Consider the following 26,247-nt stretch of genomic DNA (forward strand, 5'->3'; position numbering starts at 1 on the left):
TTGCCAGCAAACACACTTCTATTATTGGCAGAGAGCTATGGATGTTTCGTTCCCATTGTTTCTCAAGCATAAATAAAAGAGACAGAAACAATGAGTAGCAAACCACTGCTGGACTCAGAAATGTGTTTACCAAGGCAGCTACTTTTGTTTTCTTGGGGTCAGAAGGCTGTGTGTGTGTGTGTGTGTGTGTGTGTGTACGTACATGCACAAGAGGACACCAATGTAAGATCCCACAGTCACTGAAAGCAACCTCCTTCATCTTCTACTTTATCATAAAGACTCTGAATTCAAAGCACCTTTGAGAGGGAGTTAGAAACCACTAAAATAATATGATAAAACATATTTTATCTCTGTGGTCAGTTTACAAATTTCCTTGACAGATAATTGAAAATTATCTATGACATAGTAACATTATTTAGGAGATTATACTTGGTTTATTCTCTTTGTGTTTTAAATATTTTTAAAAGATAATCAGTGATGTGTTTTAAGTACTCTAAATAGGGTCTCCTAAGGAAAAGCAATTGCATGCTTAACATCTGGGAAAAATATTCTCTGTTGGGTAGGTTTCATTGGAACAAAGCTATTTCTCAGAAGAATATTTTCCTTTCCAACTTCAGCTTTGTTTTCCTAGGAATTGTGTAGTAATGCTGAAATTAATGAGTGACAGAGCTCCTGATTGAATCAATATTGAGTGAAATTAGTTTGTATACATAGATGTGAGCACTTTTGTGAGAGTCAGAGTAAATTTCTCAAGAAAGTACACTGAGAAAAGATGTAGGGCAGAGATCCAGCTGCCTGACTGAGGCAAACAGAAATTTGACTTTATAGACTTCTCCATGCATATGTTGAAACAACAGGTTGATTCATAGCTTCCTTGCTTACTTCCAAATTGTTTTGCCACAAAAGCAGATTTACTCCCTTCCCTATCCTATGTCTGGTATTCACAAGCCTGCAAGCTCCAGTCTTAATAAAGGGAACCCTGCAAAGCATAGCTCCCAATTCTTGATAACCACAAATTCACAGAACAGCAGAATTTTCAAATAAGACAGGGTTGGCAAATTATGGCTTGCAGATCAAATATGTCTAACTGCCTGTTTTGGTAAATAAAGTTTTATTGAAACACAGACATGCTCATTCATTTACCTACTGTCTCTGGCTGCTTTCACACTATAATAGAAGAGTTAAGCAGTTAAGATTGAGAATGTCTTGCCAAGGAGACCATATATTTACTATCTGGTCCTTTTTAGAAAATGTGTCAATTCATGATTTAAAATATTGATTTATGTCATAAAAATATCAATTTCTTTGGAAATGTAGTTGTGGTTTTAAATTAAATGTCATCAACCTTCTCTATCCCCAAGAATTACCCTCTCAAGCAAGCTGGCAATTTGTATCGAGTTTAAATACTATACTTATTATTCATTTCAGGAACCACACTTCTAGAAGTCTATTCTAAAGAAACTCTCATAGATACATAAAGGCATGCATAAAGATTTTTATTTCAGCATTATTTATAATTACTTATAATTATGAATATTTAAAAACAATTTAAATATTCCAAGCAGTTTGTATAAAATTGTTATTTTGAAAAGATAATGTGATTTATAAAAATCATGTTTTAAAAACTATTTAAGGGCCTAAATAATGTTTTAAATGTGATTTCAAGAGAAAATGGTATGACAATAAGTGTCTATAGAAAATCATCTCAATTTTTTAAGATATTTATATTTTTAAATGTTAAGAAAAAAGGCTGAAAAAAAGATATATGGAAATATAGATGGTATTATCTGTGGTAGGATTATGGGTTACTTATTTTCTTGTTTTTTCAAATATTTATTTAAGGGAAAACCATGTACTATGGTTCCATCATACAATGCAACTTCAGTGTGTACGTCTCCACAAAAGGCCTATTATGCAAAACAGAATATGGAATTGGCCAAACCACAGAAGAAAGTTTTATTTAGAACTATAAAAATAATACTTTTTAGAAATCTGCAAACATTGGATTTCTTAAAAGTGACTATAGAATACATACATTAGACTTTACTTAATACAAAGAAATTACTTTAAAAATTGTTATTGGACTTACATAACAATTAGGTTTTAAATTTTACTTCTGATAACTGTGCTCAAGAAAAATAAACATGCCTACTTTTTAATTTAATTAATAAAAATGTTTGTTCTAAATAAAACTCTTCTCTACATTTCTATTGTTAGCCTATTTCCAAAAGAGGCTGCATCTGCTTATGGGTTAAAGATGGCAGATTTGTAGCCCTTGTGCCACCACTTTTTTCTGAAGCCCATGGCAGGCATTACAGTCTATGACATCACCCCTTCCCAAGAAGTTTTCTCAAGTGCACTACAGAAGGCACTACCAATCTATCAGAGGTATCAGGTGATATCTATCTACTATACTTGCCATCCTTGACATGGCTACAAAATAGGTTTGACAAGTTAACTCTAGTTTTCCTCCTTCCCTTAAGACTGAGTGGTCAAACCCATTTTTATAGCATTGAACTTGATCATCTTACTTCAAAAGCAATAGAATGTTATGTGTATATTTCAAAAGCATCTCAAGATGTCTGAAATGGAATCTACTGATTATTAACTATTTATGTTACTGATACTACTGTTTTTTTCAGACCTGAAGATAGAGACTGTTTATTAATCATTAACATGCCAGTCTCCATCTCCCCTCAAATCCTAGCACTGGTCAAGTTCTGTCCATGTCTCCTTAAGGATGTCTCTTTCTACTTCGATTGTCATAGTCACGTTCAGGAAGTGCGTAGGATCCTTTCATGGAAAGAGATGAGGATGAAATGGTAATATTTATTTAGTCATGAATAGTTTTATTAAAGAACTATTATTTTTATACCCTGTCTAGGAATATGAGGTAGAAAAGATTTCTACAGTTTTTTTTCTGTCCTTTCTTTCTGTTTAATTTGCATCACTTGAAGAGCCAATACAATCGCTGGTGGGATAATAAAAACAACTCCAAAAAGTCATGGCAGAGTGTGCTTAGTTTTAGCTCGCCATGGAGAGATCTGCATATATGAATCACCCAGAGACTATCCACAGCTATCCTGCTGAGTTGGCTTCTGGCAACCATATACTTTTAAGCAACCCCAGCCCATCCTGGGATGCTTCACAAGCCACATATTCCTTCTGTCCATGCCTACTGTTTCCTGAAGCCAGTCACTCATGACCTGTTGCAGAGTGAAAAGAGGTTGACTGAGACCTATAATAGGCCAAAAGGCAATACCTAAAGTCAGAACAAGATGGTGAGTACCAGCTGTGCAGAATAACATACACTAGTAAAGTATTCAGGGCTGGAGACTGAGTGACATAGGGAAACAAGAGTAGTTCAGCTGAGGGCTGAATCATAGAGGGTCTGGAACAAGCAGAGAGCAGCGCCAACCAGGAACAGACTTGATGCTCAGCCAACAATCACCTCAGCCAGCCTATTTTTATATGCATCTTGTCTAAAGCAAGAGAACCTGCCTTAGAACCTGCAGGTGAAGGTAATGAGGATGGGCAAGCTGGAAGGCACAGAGAGAGCACAAAAACCATTCCAGATGTAGCAGATCTCTCATGTTTATCACTGTCTTTCTAGGATAGAAGTACCATGTGGGCAGGGCATGATGTCTATTTTGTTTACTGCTTATCACTAAATAGTAATTGGCACATTCTGGGTGGTCAATAAATACTTGTTAAATGAATAAATGAACAAAGAAATGAAGGAATGAATGAATGAGGTGGAAGGCAACAGGGTGTTCAGAGAAAATATTTTTGTGTCCAAATAAACAATGTTTTGGAAAAGTGCCTGAATTTACTCCAACTTCCAAATAGTGAGTTCTGAATTTATTACCATGTATATTTTTTTTCTAAGTTTATGTTGGAATGAATGTTTAACCGTGAATTTATGCTCATCATCAATCTCAGGGCCTATATCAGTGATGGCGAACCTATGACACATGTGTCAGAGGTGACACGCAAACTCATTTTTTTAGTTGATTTTTCTTTGTTAAATGGCATTTACATATATAAAATAAATATCAAAAATATAAATCTTTGTTTTACTATCGTTGTAAATATCAAAAAATTTCTATATATGACACGGCACCAGAGTTAAGTTAGGGTTTTTCAAAATGCTGACAGGCCGAGCTCAAAAGGTTCACCATCACTGGCCTATATAATCAATATATAAACCAAACCCTAAAACATGTATAAGAAACATGAATAGTTTAAACCTCAAGGACAATCCCAGGAAAGATGCAATGACAACAATAATGGGGATTGACAGCTAAAATTCTCTTTTTACTGTTGTGTTTAGAAATACTAGACATTTCTCAATTAATACTGGGAATAAGCTAAATAACTTTAGATATTAGTCCACCCATTGATCATTTGCTTTAACAAAAAAACAAACAAAAACAACAACAACAACAACAAAAAACCCATGGCTCTTGAGGACCAAACAGGAAAAAAATACAATTAATATGATGATTTATTTCAAGTCCTGTTTATATTTGAATCTTGAATGACTTATACTTGTTTTTGAAACCAAGTTTTCTGTCTGTAATAGAATCATTATTAGAGCTCTTTATTCTTTATTGGGGACATATCAGATGTGCGAAGGAAAAAAGTGTATAGATGAATGGCAAGTGTTAATCACATCTCTGTCCCTGGTTAACCTTTGGCAAGTTGGTTTATCTTTATACATTTTGATGATTTCATTCTAAAATGGGTCAGGTACAAATAAATAATTTCCCAAAGATTTATGAATTAACCAGTGGTTATAAAGAGCTTAGAAATGGTGACATGTTATCAATGCTAATTCAAACTATGAAACTGCACCTTTGCAAAAATGCTATTGTGGGAATAAATGAATCTCAACATTGTATTTACAGTGTGATTTTCTTCTGAAATAGAATATTCCTAATGGGCCTCAGCAGGTGACAACAAAGTACCATCTTATCTCCTGTTGATAGACCACAGAAAATTATTTTTACAATGGTGTCTGAATAAGCTCCTTAATTTTAGACTGTTTTACAAATAGATATATAGCTAATTACACAGCTTACACTGCCTTTGAGACATAAAGAGTGGAATTTAGTTACAAAATCACTGTTGTCATTCCTTTGTATTTTTTCCAATGTAATTTCTATTCTTTACAACCTAATTTTAACAATCTATGTTGAACAAAGAGATGAGGTAAAAGCTACTTCTGTGTTATTGATCAAATCCAAGTTTAGGTTAAGACCCAGGTTATCAATTGCTGTTAAATTACACCTTGAACTTGGCTTGTGACTCATCAAGTTTCAAGAAAAAACAACACATTCCTACACAGAATTTCCACTGCCTGCAAGTCTTATTCTCAAAAACAGCAGAACAATAAAGTATTTCTAAGGACCATATTCCCAGTTCTTCTAAACTACTAATTAGATAAAACATATGTATCAGTAGGTACTAGTAAGATTAAGGTCTAGGTAAAAAAAGTGAATAATTCCTTAGAATAAATGCTGCCAAAATAGAGTCTAAAATGTCATATAATTTAAGGCTGTAAAACTGACATAAAATATGTTTCCTGAAGAAAAAAAAATAGTAGAAAAGAGAGGAGGGCTGTGTTACAAAAGGCAGGAGGGTCTAGGCTAAGCTAGAGTAACTTAGATCCAGGAAAGAAGAAAGAAAATAGGGTCTGGGTGGTTGTCTTGTCAAAAGCCAGAGAAAGGTCCTGGATCAGGGCCAGGCTGAATGATTAGAAAAGGTATCCTTGGAAATTGCTTTTATGGCAACAGGATTCCCCTTCAATATAACAGGAGTCATGTTATATTGAAGGCAAAGATATTTAAAGTGCAAAGCCACCCCTTTATTTCACAGATGAGGAAATGAAGGCCCAAAGAGACTCAGCTACTTAGAGGTTGAGTTGCTTCTAGAACTCAGGATCAGAGTGGGTTCCTGGAGGCATGACCTGTGAAGGCAAGTCTCTTGGGGGAACTATGGTCAATACAGGCTTGGCACAAAGTAAAATAAGTTGAAGGCATGATCAGTAACACTTTTGCCTCTGCCAAGCAAGGCTTTTACCCACCAGAAACACAAGAGTTGATCAAATAAGCTGCTTGTGCTCTCTGGTTGCAAACAAACTATAGAGATGTGAGAATGAATGAGTGCTATGGGATTCTAGATTAGAGAGATAACAGAAACACGTAGAAATATTCCAGATAACTCCATATAAACGAGTGACACTAGGGGCTAGTTAGAAATATAAAAACTTGGGGCAGCCGCTCACCTGCTACTTCTTTGTCTCCTCCTCTTGGGTTGATATTAGCTCTTGTGACACAGAGCTTTAAGATATGCTTTAAAAACATTGCTATTGTGACAAAGATGTGAGCCAAGGGAGCAGTTGAAGCTTCTGATTGTCCATTTCAGAAAATACCCCACCACAGTGACCCTGGGTTGGCTCATATAGCACCTCTCTAGGGTAGTGTCTTAATGTGGTTGAACTGAAACATAGAGCCTGATATTTACCGGGTGATATGGACTAACATATTTATACCCTTCTTTAGGGCTACATCCCATGTTAACTTCTTTAATGAAGACGCTTCTTTTATCCATCTTCCCCAACAAGCCTGCTGTGATGTTCATATGTGCATTTATTGGGGTTGCCAGCTGGAACAGAAAAAGACTCTAAATGATTTCTGTTAAATTTATTTAAAGGTTGTTTGAATTTAAGCCTAGACATGAATATACAATAGGTAAAGTTTACAGAGTTGTGACACAAACTCTCAAGAGTAGTGGGGATGTCAGAAAATACTCAGCAATCAGAACATATGCCTACAATGTTAATACATTTTATGCCTCTAACTCCAAAGCAGAATATGAAGAGGAATGTAAAACAGAAAGCAAAGCTTTCTGCATATTTTTTTGAGATTTAGCTGAAACTACTTACATATAGGAATCTAGGTTTTTAAAAAGAGATTTTTAGAGGAAGAAATGTAAGCTTTACTCTATTACCCAGGAAAATGAAGGGTATACCATGTAAATGAGAAGTTCATGTGTGCATTGTTGTTGTCTGATTAAGTTACAACTTTTCCTAAAAAGCTGATTTCATACTTCTGTGCTAGATGAACACGCTGGAGAAGACCTGTTAAATATCAGTGGGTCAGTTCAAATCAGCAAATATTAATTAAGCACCTACTTTAGGCAAAGCACTTTGATAGGCTCTGCAAGTGTTAGCAAACCATATCAGTCTCTGTTCTTAAGAACTTGAAGAACTAGTTGGCTGAGTAGTAGCAGAATACCAATGATTACAACATAATTCAGAATATTGTAAGGAACATGAATGATGCATAGACACAGTTGTTGAGCGTGTCAGAAGACAGAGAACAAGAGACCACATTTAATTGGTAGTTGGTTGTCAGGAATGGCTTTATGAAGGAAGCATAACTTCAGAAAAAAACAAGGATGATGTGCAATGTTTTGACAGGGAAACACCCTTCAACTAGGCATGCAGTAGGAGAACAAGGATGAGTCTGAAGAACTACAAGGTGAGCATTTTGGTGAAATATATAGGGGAATTCCAGGGGATAGGGCAGATAACAGGTGGGAGCTACATCGAGGAAGGTTGAGAAGAACAGGCAGAAGCAAGGAGAAAATGGGGAACTTTCAATGTTTTTAAGCAGAGAGGAGAAATGAGGGAAGGTACTTGAGGAGGCTAATACAATTGTACCAAGGGTAGGTTACAAAGTCAGAATTTGAGTGGTAGAATAGAAATCTAACAGAAAAGAGAGATGTGAGGGACATTACCGATATGTAATTTAGAGGCCTTTAAGCCAACTAGATTTGGAGGACAGAAAGGAATCAGCATAGCTTGGTGATTGAGCATAGACCTATGAACCAAGAGGTCATGGTTTGATTCCTGGTCAGGGTTTGATTCCTGGCCTGGATTGTAGGCTCCATGTCCAGTGTTGGTGTGAAGGAGGCAGTCAATCAATGATTATCTCTCATCATTGATGTTTCTATCTCTCTCTCCCTCTCCCTTCCTCTCTGAAATCAATAAAAATATATTTTTTTTAAAAAGGAATCAGGAGATGATCCAGAATTTCAAATTTGAATAAACAGAAAAGGAAGCAATCAACAATAAAAATAATAAATGCAGAAGTCATTTTAAAGGGAGGAATGCAATTTGATTTTTCATTCATGACAATGGTTTATATATCCAGGCAGTCAACATCATTCAGAAAGAATTTAGAAGTTCAAGTCCAATGCCTAAGTCAAATCGAGGGCTGGACAGAATTTTAGGTATTATCTGAGCTAACTGGTTAATATCCAAAAGATAATTCAGGGAGAAGACACTTGAGATAAAGCAATACCTTATCAAATGCCCATGTTTAAGGGTGGGAGAAGAAAGAGAAGCTGGCCAAAAACACAAGTAGTCAAAGAACTGGAGAGGATATAAAGATGGCACAAGATGATAAGATGCAGGAAAGAATAAAGCTCCCATGAGTGGAGAGTAGCCAATTGTGTATGACTTGTACAAAGGTTGAAGAAGTTAGGGACAATGGTTTGGGGCCTTAGAAGGGTGACTGAAGTATAACATTGAAGCAAGCAGTTTCAGTCAACTGGAGGAGGCAAAAAGTTGTGCTGAAAAGAGGTTAGCAAGAAAGTTCTAGAGTGTAGACACCATGTTCAATACCCCTGATAGAAAAGAGAAAGAGAGATGAAAACTTTTTGGTGGATAACAATGTCCAAGGAGGAATTCTTACACTTTCCCATGTGTGGGAAAGTCGTACAGAGCCTATTTGACCCCTGGAGGCCCATTATGGTCCCACAAGAAGAAAAAGCAAACCCCTTCTTCAGGAGCTCCCAGCCACACACACCGAAAGACATTTCAAATGAAAATAGAGCTGAGGGTACTTTGAGAGGCTGCAGATACAACTGTATCATAAAGGTGAGGTGGGAGAAGGGATTAAAAAAGTAATCTCTTCTCTGCCACTGCCCTGAGGGCCTTCCTGTGGGCAAGCTCTTCATTGCAGCCACTGAGAATCCCCTTACTAGCAGGAAATCCGTCACAAACAGAAAGGAGGGAAGGAGACAGAAGGGTTAAAAGACCCAGGGCAATTAGAGACAGAGGGAAAGGGATGAGATTGGGATGGAACATCAATTTAAAAACATTTATTTTCGCAGCTGCTTTTCTCTATGAATTTATACTACAAAATCCACAGTTTCCTCTTTCTTGAACATTAATATAATGGAACTATTTGGCTTAAATTATTGGAAAGGACTGACATCTTTGCTGTATTAGCCACCATGGTATTGGTTTTAGCCTTAAAGTACTGGCTGGATTAGTGTCTGAATATACTGAATATGTTTATAAGTTCTCAGGCACACTTGGGAAAATAATGATTTTTTTTGAAGCCATCAGTGCTATTTATCAAGTTTGGGACACTGAGCTAGCCTCTTTCCTGAGATTTTCCAGAAACTCCATCATATAGATTTTTACAAGACTGCAATTATAACATACTTATCAAGGCAGCTAACTATATAAGACATTTAGAAATCCTTGTTGGTTGAATACATGCTGAGCATTAGATATCATCTCTGTCCTGGATACATGCTGTGCTTTGAGATATTTATCAGTGGCTCCTCTTAAGGATGCAGATATTATTGTTTACCATCTGAACTTATTTTAAGGAACAAAAACATGCTGATGCACTTCCTTTTATAGTGATACCTAGGCTTTATTTAACATGTTGCTCTTGTAGTCATAACATGCTTCCCCTACATTATTTCATCAACACTGTTATTGAGATAGGTAGAGGAAAGAAAGCTTTTTTTTTCCTTTGGAAAGAGAAGCATAAAAGATGAATTAAAGCTGTGTTTAGATCATATTCCTCCATCAGAACCTTATGTTGTTACATCTTACTGAGATGCACTGGTTAATATTTTCAAAACCATGGTATTAATGGTGCCATAATCAAGCCATTCATAGATTTCAACACAACCCATATAAACTGTGTCTCATCTCACAGATGTGAATGGATGGCAGAAATGCAATTATAACCCATGTCCCTAATTCTCGCCAGAACACTTTTTCACATGGAGCTTCTAGCACAGTCTCCAGACAATCAGAAATCCCCAGCCCCTGTTAATGAAGTCAAACACATATCAGGTATGATGCTATAAGAGCTAAAGAGGAAAATGGGGCTGTGTCTTAAAGGACTAAACCAGTATATCCTAACCATTATTCAGTAGTGTCCCTAGCCAGGGACAAAGAAATTGACACTGAAATAAAGGATAAGGGAAATGCAAAACATTATCGTGGGGGGAAAAAAAAAGAGAAATTCTAATTAGTGCTAAATTCCAAATTTCCTTCATCTAGTGCAGGGGTGGGCAACCTTTTTGTGAGTGCGTGCCAAAACCAGCAAAATCTCTGACTCAAAATTCTTCTGCGTGCCAACCCTAATTTTTTGAGAACATGTTACACCTACTTGATATCTCCTAAGGTGTACATATGTGAAGAACCTTGAAGAAATAATAAAATTCATTCGAGCGACAAAAACACAGTATATGATGATGAAAAATACATTTATTTTTTAATGTATACATGTACACTGATAGTCCGACAGAAAACTTTATGACTCCGTTTGATATTATCAGTGGGACTTTTGCTGCTGCATCACTGATGCCAGAGATTTTACATCAGGTTTATATTTCGTGACCTTCAGAGATATGCACGAGCTACTACTTTCATCCTTCAGGCTACTCCTATTATGAGACTTAACAAAATTTATCACTGAGAACAAAGATTCACAATTGTAAATGGAAGATTATAAGAGAGGATTTCGAGTGCCAGCAAAAGTTACTGGCGTGCCATGTTTGGCACGCGTGCCAGGGGTTGCCCACCCCTGATCTAGTGTCAACAACCTTCATTGAAAAATAAAATTATGTGCTACCTCTCGAATAGTGAAGAAGCTCCTAGGTCAGTTTTGGTTCCAATAAAGGCGAGGCTGAAATTCATTCCAAACATGCACAGTGGAGGGAGAGCAGGCAATTTGTGTGGCAGAGCCTACTCCCCCTGCTCTGTCACTCTCCAGCCAATCTGTGATCCTTGCCTGTGCCCCTGAGAATCAGAGACTCCAAAATTCCAGTTCTGATGCCTCTGAACAGGTGATTGAGGACTGGGGAATGTCCGTATCCAGGCTGTCAGAAGTCCTTGCTGAAAAGACTTGAGTAGTTATCTAAATTGCCCCATTCATTATCCCTTCACCTAATTTCGCTGTGCATTCTCCAGGTTGCTGACTGTGAACCACAGACCCTACTTAGGGAAATGCTGTTCCCCCCTCCTTTATTCTTCATCATCATATTTCAATTTCAATAAAATTGTCAGCTGTGCAGTTCAGTTAAACTGGTGCCTATTATATTAAAAACATTCTTTTGAATTGTGGATGGTAGAAATTTTTAAGATATGGCTTCTACCTTCCTAGAGTTTGCCACCCAAAAGGGAGACAAACCCTTATTGTACCATTAGAAGGAAGAACCTAAACACATGAGTGTTAAAATAGAGGTGCAAATAGTGTCAGACTGTCAAATTAATGAAGATTTGTTATTTGTATTGGCTCCCATTTTTTTAAAAAAATGGATTGATCCAGAAATTAAAAATGTATTTTCCATGTCTAAATTTGTTAACAAATAAATATCCACTTTCTCAAGTTATTAAGAATGAACAGATAAGTATTAACCAAGATAAAAGGTCAAAAAGTGGTCTAATTGAGCTAGGTGTCACTACATCTAAAAAATAACATAATCCCAAATCAGACAAAATCAACCTGTGCTACCAAGTATGTGGGGGTTTGTGTTCTTCATTTTCTTTGAGTCAAAGCGTGTTCTCTTTTTCTTTAATTGGGGAATTTTGTGTTTTTAATTTTGTTAAATCATATCTAGGACTCAGATTTGGACCACATCTTACTTTTCCTCATGCCATTTTATTAACACCTTACATCTTATACAATAGCTGCCCTGCTAGTAGCATCCACTGGTTGGAGAGTCCGATAAGGAGTTGGAATCATGACCATATTGATTGGCATTTGCCACTTCTGCCTCTTCTGGAGAAATTTAAGAACTTGAAAAAGGAGACATTTAGATCCTATTTCATCCCAGGACTGGCTGATCTCTCCATGACATGCCAGACATCGCAGAAGCAACAAGCCATTACATCCAACCTAGCTGACTGATTATACAAGAATGTGACCAGATAAAAACAAAATACTCTGAAGCATCTGTTTCTTCTCAAAAAACACTCTTCTATTTCTCACAGGAACCCAGTGCCTGAGCAAACATTTTCTCTTTAACCCTTACTTACTGAGTCACCAGTGGCAAATACAAGGGCTGTATCAACATGTTCCAAATAGGGGAACTGGGGAAGAGAGCAACTTTGGGGCTATTTGCCTAAGATTAATTAAGTAAATGGGAATGACCTAGAAGAGACTAGTTCCAGGCCAGTGAGGAAGCACTGGATGCAGCTGGGATCTGATGTATCCCTTGGATTGTATAAGTCCAGCCCTTATGCTGCCTGGTTATTGTATTTGTATGTGCTTTGTGCTTTCAAACTCCATTGACAAAAAGGACCAGAATTCAGATATTTTCCCCTAGGATGTCATACCTAAATTAAGACAAATTTCCACTAAGTAGAAACCACCCATTCTTTGGGAGTTTCCATGCACAATTTTTACCAGAGCTTACTTAATTTGAACTGAGCATTTAAAAATTAAATCCTTACTCAGAATTAGTTGGTGTATATTTAAACTTCTGTGTGAGATTTTTGATAGAAGACAATGGCTGCCTGAATAAAAAGTTAGTTGACAACATTTCATAAAAATTTTCTCATTCAAAAGGCCAAACTCAAGCCCCTTCAGTCACAAAAGTGGAAAGATATTGGGTGCAGCAGCTGAGCATTTGGGCTCAGTTAATAGTGCTTAGTACTCATGTACGTAGTGCTTAGTCAATGACGTGATAGCAAATAGTGAGGACCTGACAGAACCAGCTGCAATCACTCCTTTCTAAACTTTCCACTGATTATTTAAGTTAAAGGAGATAAAACATGCTGCCCAAGAAAAATGTAAGATATGTGTGCAATAGACCTGGGCTTGATGAGGAGAAAAACCACATTACAAAGCAACTGAGTGAACAGTAGCCAAAATATATTTTTCTCTCCCTGCTTTTCTGTAGAATTTAGCAGAGTTCTGAATGAATGTAGTTCACTCCTAAGCTCTCTGCAAAGACTAAATGATGTCAGCCTTAAGTAGGCATGTGTGTGGCATGGATCACAGTCAGCCTGAGAGTAATACCATCATGCCATCCCTAAATGATATAGACACAGTTCAGTCAATCAGAGACTAGGAGGAAAAAATCTTCTTTTAAGGTGCTATGTTATGCCAAGTCACTGACTACTACAATCAGGATTGATTACAAACACCCAATTATGAGGCATTTGGAACCTGATCTGAATACTAATCTTGTCTCTTGTTCTTCTTCAGGCTTACTCATCAGCCTTGATGAATACTACAACGGCAATTAGTTAAGTTTATTTTGTAGCCTCTTTTACACACACGCACATATGTCAGCATGCAGGCAACTATCACATTTTATGCTGGAAAGAAAGGAGCTGAGAATATGCATGCTGGCTGAAGCATATGTCTCACTTGGATCAAATTTTAAGTGCCTACTCCCCAAAACGAAATCTGGAAATGCCATGCACATGTTGATTCAATCTGAGATTTGAACTAACCTTCCTTTTAGCTTCCCATAAAGGTTGCTTTTTGTTTTTTGAATGATAGGAATGCTGAACACAAAACAACCTTCCAATACTCAATTCATTATGATCAAATGTGATTGCCTATAGTAACAAATAATAAAAAATAATAATGTTATTAAACACATGGGGTTCTGTCCAAATAAAATCAGTGCTAATGGGGGAAAATCAAAAGGAAAAAAGTAGATAATTATCTGCCTGAGTAGTAACTAAGGATGCTGCAGGCGGGTCAGCAGTTGTTCTGAGAAGGGTTCAATCTTACTCATTCAATAGTTTTATAATTGAATTGAGCTTGGTGGTGGCAGTGCCGCTCACATTGCCCATATTGGGAAGTTACTTGAGATTAAAACCAGCAAGAAATATATGAGAAAATATAAAGCAAAAAAGATTTTTTTCAGAATTTGCCTTGCAGATAAAGTAGGCTCCAGACTGAAAACTTTGTCTTTAATTTTACAAACCATAATATATGCAACACATACAAAGTATTTCTACAGTAGTCACTGAAAAAATTAGAAAATGCTCAGTAGGACTCTGTTTTTTTTATTAGGTGGGGAACAGTGCACATTTTTAATCTGAATTCCACAGAATTGCACTATAGTGAAAGGAGAGTACATACAGACTGTTAAAACTATGGTTTTGTCTGATTTTGAAATTTATAAAAATGGAATTGTGCAAGTCAGGAAAGCAGTTGCCCTTGAGGCCAAAGGTTAGTGACTGAAAGTGAACATAGGGGCTTTTTCTAGGAAACTGGGAATTTTTACTCTGGGTTGGTTATATGAATGTGGTGGCACTGAAAATTTTATCAAATTTTACACTTACCTTGCATATTTTTCTAGATATAGATTATATTTTAATTAAAAGTATATATACTTCTATGTTACATATAGAAAATGGAGAGGTATTTTAGCATAAAATATCCACTGGTTTCTCTAAAACAAAGTCTTTGTTTTGGTCTAAATGATGCTCTAAAACACAAGACTGGGACTAGAGTGAGGCACTTGCCTTGGATACAAAAGGCCATAGAACTCACGAATCAAGATAAATAATATTTTAATGAATCTTTTAAAAACCTAAACTATTGTCACAATCCATGCTAAACAAAGTGAATAAATCCAAAACAGAAAATATTACTTAGGGAAACCATAAATAGAACCTATATTTCCCAAATTGCCAACAAATGAATAATAGACCATTATATAATTAAATTTGTAGAAATAATCAGATTCAAAAAACAAAGGACAGATTAATTTTTATTCAGTGAGTTTATATTCTATTAAAATAAATGAAAGAGCAGTGTTTCAAAGTTTATAATAATGTAGGTACTTTTTAAAGTATCATTAAAGAAACAATTAATGATCTAACACAATTCCTAAACTTAAAATTCATCTATTTAATTATAAGTTTATTGTAATTAAACTTCATATGAAGTTACTAGAATGAAATCTTCCTTTGATTACATTAAGTTAGAAAAAAGACATATATTATTGGTTACACAAAGAAGAGATTTAAATTCTATACAGAACTCAGCAAATTGTTTATCTATGCATGCTAGCCTTGTGGCCTAGTGAAAATCCCACAAAACAGCACTGACAATCAGTCACTAAAGTCAGGAACTTGTCAGTAAGAAGACAACTACTGGGCTTTCTCCCCCAGCACTGTCATCTTTTTAGATTCTTTTCTGGAGCTTCACATTAATTTTCTTAATGTTTTTAACCCAATGCCTGTGAAATTTTTATTGCTCCCCAGATGACGACATCTGATCTGAATGTAACCACACACCTCTTTACTCAGCAGTATTTGTCACAACCCTTATAAATTATCATGCTGATAGGTTGCCTTGCTGGGAAACTGGAAAGGTTCCATAAATTCTATCGTATCAATGACATTCTTGTTTATTATGCAGATATAAAGTTTTATGAGATTCAAGATGTCTGCAGCACCACACTTCACAACATGGAGCATTCTCTGGTGCCAAAAAGAGAACTTATCATTCCTTCCATTTCCTTAACACCTTCTCCTCTCAGAACATTCTCTAACCCCCTCAACATCAACATAACAATAAAACCAGGCGGTATATATAGCCAGAAATCCTAGCACAAAATTAGCCCTGCAGACAGATGTTCTACTTACACTCTGCTGAACGATTGATCAATACCCCTTGTTCAATAAAAGAATTCAGCAAGTTATAATACTGTATTCTGTTTTTCACTGCTTATTTGTAATGAAAACTGATTCAGTGGTGGCATAAACATAGACTGTTGCATTTTAAAACTAATAAGCACAACCTGCACACTATTTTTCCCTAAGGAAACAACAACCTCCTTACCCTTCCCCATCCCAATATACACTTTTGTATTGGGTCAGTCTTGGTGTTATACACATGAAAAGTTGTGATAAATAAATCATAAATTATATTGTTAAAATTATGAAGCAGTTTATTTAATTACAAATAAAACAGTAAAATTTAAATGAAAATTTGGTTTACCATAACTAATCTATTTTATTACTTATCCACCTCTATACCTTACAGAAAAATAATTGTTTACTTGGCTCTCAAGGATGTTTCTCAATAAGCAAATGCGCTCAGGAATTTATTTTTTGAGCTTTCGCATGGTGAAAGTTGACTACACAAATACTGATGATATCAAGAGAAAATGTGGGGTGTATTACATGATCATCCCATTACTAGATCGATATATTCAGTTAGACATATGCTTAACTTTATATTTCCAAATGTTCTAACAATCACCCAGTTGTAAAGATATTGTAAAAAATGATAATGTCTTGCCCTAGCTGGTTTGGCTCAGTTGATAGATAGTCAGCCTGTGGAATGAAGGATCCCCGGTTCAATTCTGGTCAAGGGCACATGCCCTGGTTTTGGGCTTGATCTGCAGTGGGGAGTGGGGAGTGCAGAAGGCAACCGATCAATGATTTTCTCTCATCATTGATGTTTCTATCTCTCCCTTCTCCTTCCTCTCTGAAATCAATAAAATTTTTTTAAATGATAACTTCTTTTGAGGGGAACTTTTAACTTTTCAAAGGGCTCTCATATCCACTATCTCATTATCCACTACAGTAACCTTATGACATTGGTACAAATACATGTAATATAGCTGAGAAAGGGAAAGAAAATAACTCAAGACAACAGTTTGCTCTTACCAAGAATAATGACCAAAAGACTTCTGAATTGATTTATTATAACTAGTTTTGTACCATTTCAAATACAATTTTGGAAGTAGCCTAATAGAAATTTAAAAAAAAACAAACACAAAACCCACCAGAACCCAAAAGTTATGTTTTTGTGCATCTAAGATAAACTTTTGAAGTCTAGGAATTTGTTGTTCCACGAGTTTCTGGTGGTTTCCACGTTTTGTAGGAAATTCTACCGCCTACCCCCACAAAATATAAAGCTGTTGATTCTTCTCACAGCCTTTTCAAAAGGAGATAAGAATTCTGCCGCCATTTGTAGAATTTCAACTACAACCTTCAACAATAACTAGTAATCATATGGAGCAACCTGAAAAGATAGAAACTACAATGTCTTAAGTTGGTTTATCAATATTGTTTTTTGAATTTTCATTGATAAAATGATCAGATAACAATACTTCAAAACATGGCACAAAGATACTTTCCGTGCCACAATGTTCATTGACTTCATCAGGCTAAAAATAGACTTTCAAGACTGGCTAAGAAGTGGCACCTTCACAGAGAACAAACTCTCAGTTACCATAATTAAGAAATCACCTTACTCTAGCTTTAAAAAATATCACCATCATAATTACAGAAACAATATTTTTGGCCACATCAGTTTATTGAACTACCCTGCTAACATCACTAAAATTGTCTCTCCCTTGAAAATACAATTACCCGTTTTTTCTCATCTTAAAAAAGAAAACTAACTAAAATCCCACCATATCCTACCTCACACCATGGTATGGCAAATATTTAAGGCTTACTGTGTGCCAGACACTGCTGTAAGCACTTTATGTATATTAACACACTCAACTGGCTTCCCTTTGTTACATTTCCATTCCAGTTGTGTCCTGGAGTTGGCTTGCACCAGCTCACAAGAACCAACTGTAGACATCTCTTTGCAACTCTGTACAGAGTGACATCACAAGGGTAGTTTAAAATTGGCCATGGAGGGAGTATTTATACTACAGAAATTGTCAAACATTTACCAGCACACCACTGCTAATAACCACTGAGTATTCTGAATTCTTTAACTATTATATTACACATACACATGGTCATGTTTTTCAGATCAGGAATTAGTAAATGTGAGTTTATTGAAATTTAATAGCACCTTATTTTGGAGAATAATTTCATTTCTTGAATATGTTTTATCAGCGTTTCTTAAAAACATGTCCTATAGCAGTTTAAGTATTGTCAAAAAGCAAAAATAAAATAGAAACAAGTCTCTAGGCTATCTAGGTGATTGACAATGTAAAAACCACCATACAGAATAATGACCCCCCCCCAAAATACAATAAGCTCTGTTTCTTAGCAGTCACTGTAACATTCTATTAATGACAACTTTCATACAAGATTTAAAAAGTCAATTTAATATCCTGAAGCACCTCTGAATCACAGGACAAAGATTAAATTAGAATCAGCATAATTCTATTGTACTATAGTGTATGCCGATTACTTGGAAATTGATCAACAGTATATGAATTGTTATTCTGTGTGCACTAAAATATTGAGTTAACATTCTAGTTAACCAGATGAAGTCAATACCCTGTCCATGAAAAATTAGTTACCCCACCAACTCAACATGCTATTGAGGACTTACTACAGGTGGGAATATTTTCATATTACTCTGTTCTTTCCTAAAAGAGTTATGTGTTTTCAGATAGAATACTTTTAATAATGAGTGTGCCTACATAATAATGTTGATATCCAGTGAAAGTAGTAAGCTATATACATTATATACAATGATATCAAACTGACCCATTTTAAAACTTGGGAAACATATCCCTGAGAGACACTTTAGAATTCAGATTTAAGTAGATTGTTTTCCTTTGTTCAAACTATTTAATGTCTAAACTTCATTAAAAATTGATATTCAGCTTCAAATCTCTGGAGAATACACCATGAGCAGTAGGGCAGAGTGGGATGATGTGGACAAAACAGAGATGGGGGTCTGTTGGCTGTCCAGAGAGAAGAGTAAATCTGGCTCTTTGTGGACTGCTGCCTGCAATGTCAACACTTCCCTTCCATACTGTGGAAAACTGAACACCAGTTTGTTCAGATAAAGTGGGGAAATATAATTTAGACTCTATAGTGTGACTGTTTTCATAATAATGAAATCTGGCATAATAACTTAACAATGCTTCATAACTTAATAATTAGAAGGAGATAGCAAAACTAAAACAGATGAATGAAATACTGATTCATATTTGAGTCTCATTTTACTCATTGTGCATTAATAATTATTTTACTCATCTTCAATAAAAGATTTGCAATCATTTATCCACCATAAAAATCCCCTTATCCAACTTACCCTATATTCCTTTTATTTTCAATGACAATTTTCTTTTGTCATGCCAATAAGATAGAGTTCTTAAATTACAAAATGTGCCACAGATTTGTTACAAAAATATCCAATCTTACTGTCTTTCAATGCCACAAATGTTAGTAACTCCCAATATTTAATAAAAACTCAAATGAAAGTTTGGGTTTCTAGTTCTCCTTTCCCGGTGGGGATGGAGGGAAGACACATGTACATACATTTCAAAACCAAAAGTGTTAACAGGAAAAATAATATGAGCGATTGCACATTTAAATATAACCTAGTTTGGGAAACTCCGAAATCACTTAACATAGTTTAATTTCCATACCCACTGACATGTAATCGGGCCTAGACTGGAATGCCCCCTGGATCCATTTATATCCCAGATTGTACACTCAGGATGCCCCGTTAGACATCGCGACCACTAGATGGTGCTGTGGTGCCCCGTTCAAATAACGCTCTTACTTACTTGCAGTCTCGGTCCTCCAAATCAAAGTGAGGGTTGAAGTTGATCATAATTCTCTGGTATGGTTCTGGAGCCTGAATCAACCATTCACATTTTTCACTTGGGTGATAAGAATGAGGATAACCAGGAGATGTAAGGTACCCGGGGTTTTCAATTTTTATAGTATTGCCACATTTATCTGTAATGAAAATAACATTTTAGTAGATCTTTCCCCTCATAACCAGTTAGGTACTCTAGCTTTGTATGTAAATTACCAGCTATTGAACACCCCATAACTTCGTATGAAGAATTCTGACCCCTGCAGGTCCTTCAGGTGGCGCATATACAGATAGTAACGCCCCACCAAGGATGCTCTTTGATCCCAGGGAAGGTTGGATCAGGAGGAAAGTGAACTGAGATCTAAAATGACTGGATCCCCACCCCCCACAAACTTCTGTCCCAAGACAAAGGTCTTCTAGCATTAAAAACATGGAGTCCCCTCAATGGATGTTAACAGGGTTCCAGGGAGCTTCTGCTAGACTTAATTATCCCCAAAGAAGTGTAATCGAATTAAGTAGCAAGTTCTAAGTGAAAGGTGACTACATAACTCTATTGGAACCCTTCTGTAGCTTTTGGTGATAAGCTTGGTCTGTGTCATTGGTCAGTGGGGATTGGCTTCCAAGACAAACCTTTTCTGTTGTTTTATCTGCCCATAAATCTAAGTGATTGTGTGCTATCTCTGCTCCATTCAGATTAACACAGAACAAAGTCTATTTGGTGAAGCAGAAATAATTCTACTCTATTTCTCCAAGTAAAGTTGCTGGGGCTGGGAGACCAGATCAAAATAATGGGGCAGAAGAAAAATAATTCCAATTATCTACATGTTGAAAAAATCCAACACACTAAGATCTGTCTGATAATACATATGGTAAGCCCCATTCTCACATTCTGGGAAAGGTGAGCTAACTCTTTTTGAGCTTTCATTGCAAAAAAACCCAAATGCTGAAGTGATTCATTAATTAAATAAACCAGTCTCCAGGCTGATTTCTTGTTCAGCATAGATTCTCATTGTCACTTTTTATGATGGATTTCATACTCAACCTGAAATACAGCCGCATTTATTGATGCTTAATTTTGAGCAATAAAAATTCAGTGAATAAACTATGAAAGAGGAACAGATATGAAAGCAGTGAAACATATAAGCCTATCAATCACAAAATTTCAATAATGGTATATATAGATTTTAATATTGCATCTAATAGATTCCCTGTGGAAAGAGAATAGCATTCTTTGCTCTCAGCATGAATTTACAAATCTACAGAATTTTATTACAGGAAAACCAGGTCAAATGGAAATGAAAGATAAAGTGCACATCAAAAATGCATAAAGCTACATGCATTACAGAAATCATTTCCCATAAATTAAAAAGAAGACAATATGAATTATATTGTTTTCCTCAATTGCTAGATGTTTCTATGTTTCTTAGACTAGAAATGGCACACTGATTACCTCTGCCTTGGCTTTTAAAAGCTTAAGGTTTGCCCAGAAGAAATGATGTTGTAACTGGAGTTCAGAATTTCAGCTAATGATCATATTGGAAGTTGTTGTGTGATTCTACCCAGGTTCTTACTTTATTTAAAATGTGCAAAAAAACTTGGAAAGTGACCCCATCTCATTTAGTCTCCTCCAGCTCTGTACGGATTTCATGGCATAGTCTGTTATCTGTTAGAGGAGTGAAATAAAACAGTACTGCTTCTAGTTACTCGACAGAGTCACTGCAGATACATTTAGGTGGCCTCAGTACCACACCAGAGCTCTTTAATCTGTGACTTCTGAGAAAGTGACAGTGTAATAAGATAATGTGGACTGCTAGACTCCCTGGCTCTGTTCAATCTCTCTAGCAGTTGATTAAGAAAGAGCAATTTCTAATAATGACTCTGGACCATTAGTCCTAAATAAGGTTAATGAATTAATTTAGCAGACACTGGGACTCACAGGAGGTGGACATGGCTTTAAGAGGTCTGCTGAGCTACTGAAGTTGTGGTCACTGCAAGCATAGCAACATGGCTTTAACTTATCAAGCTTACCAACTCAAGCTCAGGTTCCTAGTATCCCCCAGATTTCTGCTAAGGAAAAAAAATATATATATACATATATACACACATTTATAACATATATAGGGTATCCAAAAAATGTATGCACAGACTTTGAATAATTATAAAGGCAGTGCTTATTAAAATATATTTCATTTTCAAAATTGAACTATCAGCTGTTAAAGTGTGTATACATTTGGGGGGACACCTTGGAGAGAGAGAGATAGAGAGGGGTCACAACCTCAAGTCTGAAAGCTATTTGCATTAGGTTTCAAATCCATCCTGTGAACATCGCTACTGATTTATTCTCAGGAGTTGGGGAGGGTGAGTTTCTGTAATTTCTAAAGTCTAACCACCTGAGCTCCTTCAATTGGAGGAGAGTGTTATTTTATCCCCTACCAAATTATAAAAATATACCACGACCTCAGGTTCAGTACTAAATTGAACTCTGCATTTGCAGTTGTGTGTGTGTGTGTGTGTGTGTGTGTGTGTGTGTGTTTTGTTTCCAAGCCTATCTTTCAGAACACTACTTAGAAGCTGTGGGGACGAAATTCATAGCTTCAATCACAAAACCCCCAAAAAACATATTAGAGAGATTAACTTCCATCATAAAGATAGGATTTAAATCCCTCCTGGTCTGAACACCCTCCCCTTATGGTCTCTTGTTAAAACAATATACTACAGTAAGTAGTGGATGGGCTTTTCTTCTAATTACTTTGATTGAAATCTAAACAAGAGTAAATATATATATGTTTATAAATCTTTATTGTTGAAACTATTACATATCCCTTTTTCTCACATTGCCCCTCCCCAAGCCTTCACCACCCAAGGAGTAAATATTTGATAATTAGTTAATAATAATTGCTGAAGACTCACTGTAAAGATAATTTCATATCCTTAACTTCACAGGGTAAATTAAACATGCCTACAATCAGATCACAAATTAAAACACATTATTTAGGTTACAGGATACTGTTTATACCGCAGCACAGTGTTCCATTTATTTAACAGTGAGTCGTTGTAAAGCTCAGTGGAAGCTGCAGCTAGGTTCGGGATTTTCAGATATCCTGGTGCCTACACTGTATACATCAGATTCCTGTATTGACACTGTAACTTTTATTCATGCTCCAGTCGGATTAGGGACGATTTACAAAGGCGGGAGGAGTTCCATCAATCAACCAACCGCTATCTCTTAGAGGCACCCACCAGAGGAAACAGTTAAGGGAGCAGAAGAGAACAGGGAGTACTGGTAAAGCCTTCATTCACTTTCAACAGCCATAGATTTTTGAAAGGGTGTCTCATCTAATTGCCTTTGGGAGGAAACATTATTAAGGTAATTGGTGTGTTGATCTGGGAAGGTAGGCAGAGCTACCTTGTAGCAGAGATAGGAAAACCCCCATAGCCAGACCACAAACTTCAGGAGGGAGACAGAAGGCTTAAAATATTCCTGCCCTTAACCGACCGATCTGATTTCTTTATTTCTCCGCCTGGATAAAAGTTTCCTTCGCCCATGAAGTGGCTACTCCGGGTTCATCCCAACAGCGCCGCAGGAATCGTAGCTGGGCGGGAAACCAAGCCCGGCCGGACCCGGCAGCCCTGAGCCCCGGGCGGGCGCTGTCTCGAGCGCCTCCGCCTGTCACTTACCGTTGCGAAAAGCGCTGGCCTGGGCGAGGGCGAGGGTGAGCGCGGCGCCGAAGAGCAGCAGCCTCCTCTCCATTCTCCCTACGACGGATCCCCAAGCAGGTTCGAGAGAACAAGGACGGGCGGGGAAAACAGAGCAAAAGGGGGAATCTAAACAATCCAAAGCTCTCAAATCCGCCCAGAGCTGTAAAATCCTCAGTCCCTCTTGGAGAAAGAAAAGCAGTGAGGCAGTGACTTCTTCCGAGAGCTACGCTTCTCTTCTTGTGTCTCAAGTCTCCTGCATCCTGTCATTTAGCTTCGGTTTCCTCTCTCTTTTCCCACACTTGTTCCTCTTCCAGGAGCCACGGCCCGAGCCATGTCTCAAAGGGGGGGAGGAAAAGGGGAGGGGTGCGTGGGAGGGAAGCACACACCAAAGCCAATTTCCAGAAAGGAAAAATAAACCCGGCTTGTCTCTGGACCCGTTGGAGCCCTGGAGCTGGCGCCCAGGGGAGGTCCGGGTGTCTGCGTGAAGGAGAGGAGCAAGCAATGAGAAGAGCCGAGGCAGAGGAGTTTCACCAACTGCAGCCTCCTCCCTTACCCCTCCCCTCCCCTCCACTTCCTCCCGTCCTTCCCGGAGCCCTTCCCCCACTCCCTCCCGCCCCTCTCCCCGCACTGGCTGGCCAGTCTGTGTCTGCGGGGAGAGGAGGAACAAGTTTCCTTGGGAGTGCTTTCCTCGTCCTTTGCTCAGTCTCTCCCGGAGGCCCTGCAGGTTCAGGGCCTGTGTGTTTGGGTAGGGGGGCATCAAGGTGAGCCAGCGATGGGGTCGGGCCTGCTGATCTCGGCGTACTCGCTCGCGACCCCCGGGATACAGCCGGCAGCTCTCCAAGGATCTACACTGTAGATTCTACAGATTCCGGCCGCCTGGAGCGCGGAGCGCCAGGGAGGCGGTGGCTGCCTCTCACAACTCAGAATCCTCCACCCGCGTCCGCGGGGCGAGGAGCGGGGAGCCAGCCCCTGCCACTCCCGGTGGTGCCGCCCCGAGACCTGTGGCAGGGAGCTGAAGGGCGCCGCTAGACGCCCCGGGCCAGGACTGCAGGGACCGGCGTAGAGCGAAGCTGGAGTCACCCTAGCGCCGGGCTGGGGTCGGCAGTGTCGCTGCCACATCAAGCCGAGCCGGACCACCGCCTCCCTGCCTGCTTCTGGTGCGCACTGGTGCCCGTCGCACCTGGCTGCCCAGAGATTTGGTGTCCCCTCCTCTGGGTCGGCGGGAATGCCGGAGGCCGGGCGGTGGTGCTAGCTGGGGGAAACGGGGAGCTGTCGCCCGCCCCCGCCCAGCCTCACGTTTCGGAGCTCAGTCGTTCGGGGTTTGGAAATAAGGGGTTCAGTGGCCCCGGTTTGTGTGCATCTCACGGGAGGGGGAGCAGTGGCAGCGGGGAAAGGGTTTGCTCTTGTGAGGGTCCTAACGGTGCCCTTTCCAGGACTCAGGCCTTGGTTACCCCGCGTGGCCCTCTAGCTTCCTCCCACTCTCCCTTCCCCTGGCCGCCTCTTAGTTCCATCACCGAGGCTTTCCCAGAACCGCAGCAGAAGGCCTCTGAGGATATGAATGGCAAGGATATTTCAGGGAATAAACTGGTTTTGGCCCCTGATTAGGTCCTTGAGTGGGGGTAAATGCCCGCGGACCCCGTCCGAAGGAGCTCGTGGGGAAGGTGTAGAGGTCACTAACCTTACGGGAACTGGCGTTTATGTACGCACCCGAAAGCAGAGCCTTATTCCTAACCTGGTGCAACGAGCTGGCAAAGGAGATTTAGGAATGTTGGCAAGCAGACTCTGGCCAAAGGTTTTGGAGGAAGGACTAGGGGCGGGACAGGAGAAAGGGAGCCCCAGACTCGCGGGCCTTGGCTGGGACTCAGCGCTAGGGAGTCCCGGCTGGGCGGGGTGACGCGTGCCCCCAGGGGTGCAGGCGGCCCTTCGCGCACAGAGGTGCACCCGCCTCTCTCTCTCTCTCTCTCTCTCTCTCTCTCTCTCTCTCTCTCTCTCTCCTCCCCTTCTTCCCCCAGGGTCAAGCTTTCCTTACCCCCTAGGCCTGCCTGCCAGCCACCTCCTCCGATTCTCCACCGGGTTCCTCCTTCTCAGCCCCCAGACCCTGGATGGCAGCACGAGGCTGGGAGTCCAACGCCTGGGCGGAGCTGAGCGAAGGGGCCTTGTGCAGACCCGCCCCCGGCCCCAGAGGGCGGGCGGAAGGTGAGGAGGGGGCACCAGCCGAGCCCAGCGCAGTCCCCCGGGGAGGAAGTGCAGCAAAGGCAACCCTGGTGCCTATCCTTAAACCTCTAAAGCCCGGCGCAGCCCCACCAGCACCAGTCCTCAGCTGTGCCAGGCGAGTGGCACAAGCATATTTGAGGTGCCTCCTATCTACTCAGCCCAAGGCTCGCAGGCAGAGGCACCAATCAAAAACTGGTAGATTGATAGAACTGAGGAACCAGGCGGGTGCAGCGGCCACGGCGATCTGGAGTCACAGATACCCGCCTTCTTCGGAGTGGTATCTCCGGTAGCCAGCTTGTTCCAGGAGCCGGTTTGGTGCCTAGGCGGGGTGAGCAAGGGGACACAAGCCGAAGACTTGAGCTGTGTTGTGTTAGAAAACTACCGCAACCAAAGGAGTTGTATGCATGCATTTTAGCATAACCAATGGACACAGACACTGGGGCGGTGGGGGCTTGCCCAGGGTGGGAATGGCTGCGGTGGGGGGGGGGGGGGGTGTCAATCCAGG

General features: G+C 39.1%; 1 protein-coding gene across 4 annotated transcripts in view; it reads right to left on the minus strand.

Moving 5' to 3' along the window:
* The window catches only part of NRP1 (neuropilin 1), a 178,276-nt gene extending 152,635 nt beyond the window's left edge, over positions 1–25,641 (minus strand). The window contains exons 1-3 of one of the 4 annotated variants that reach the window (XM_070429205.1): positions 25,558–25,641; positions 23,508–24,005; positions 19,795–19,969 (exon numbers count right to left, since the gene is read on the minus strand). In XM_070429205.1, the coding sequence (XP_070285306.1) occupies positions 19,795–19,969; positions 23,508–23,580 (248 nt within the window). In that variant the 5' untranslated portion in view covers positions 23,581–24,005; positions 25,558–25,641. Of the gene's footprint in view, positions 1–19,794; positions 19,970–23,507; positions 24,101–25,206; positions 25,278–25,557 lie in introns of those variants that run through there. The other 3 variants (XM_070429194.1, XR_011473161.1, XM_070429213.1) reach the window with 3 other exon arrangements.
* Between the last annotated feature and the right edge of the window lie 606 nt (positions 25,642–26,247).

Source organism: Myotis yumanensis, unplaced genomic scaffold, assembly GCF_028538775.1.
Source record: "Myotis yumanensis isolate MYYU_CA2020_CCGP unplaced genomic scaffold, mMyoYum1.0.hap1 SCAF_1, whole genome shotgun sequence".
NCBI classification, from domain to species: Eukaryota; Metazoa; Chordata; class Mammalia; order Chiroptera; family Vespertilionidae; genus Myotis; species Myotis yumanensis.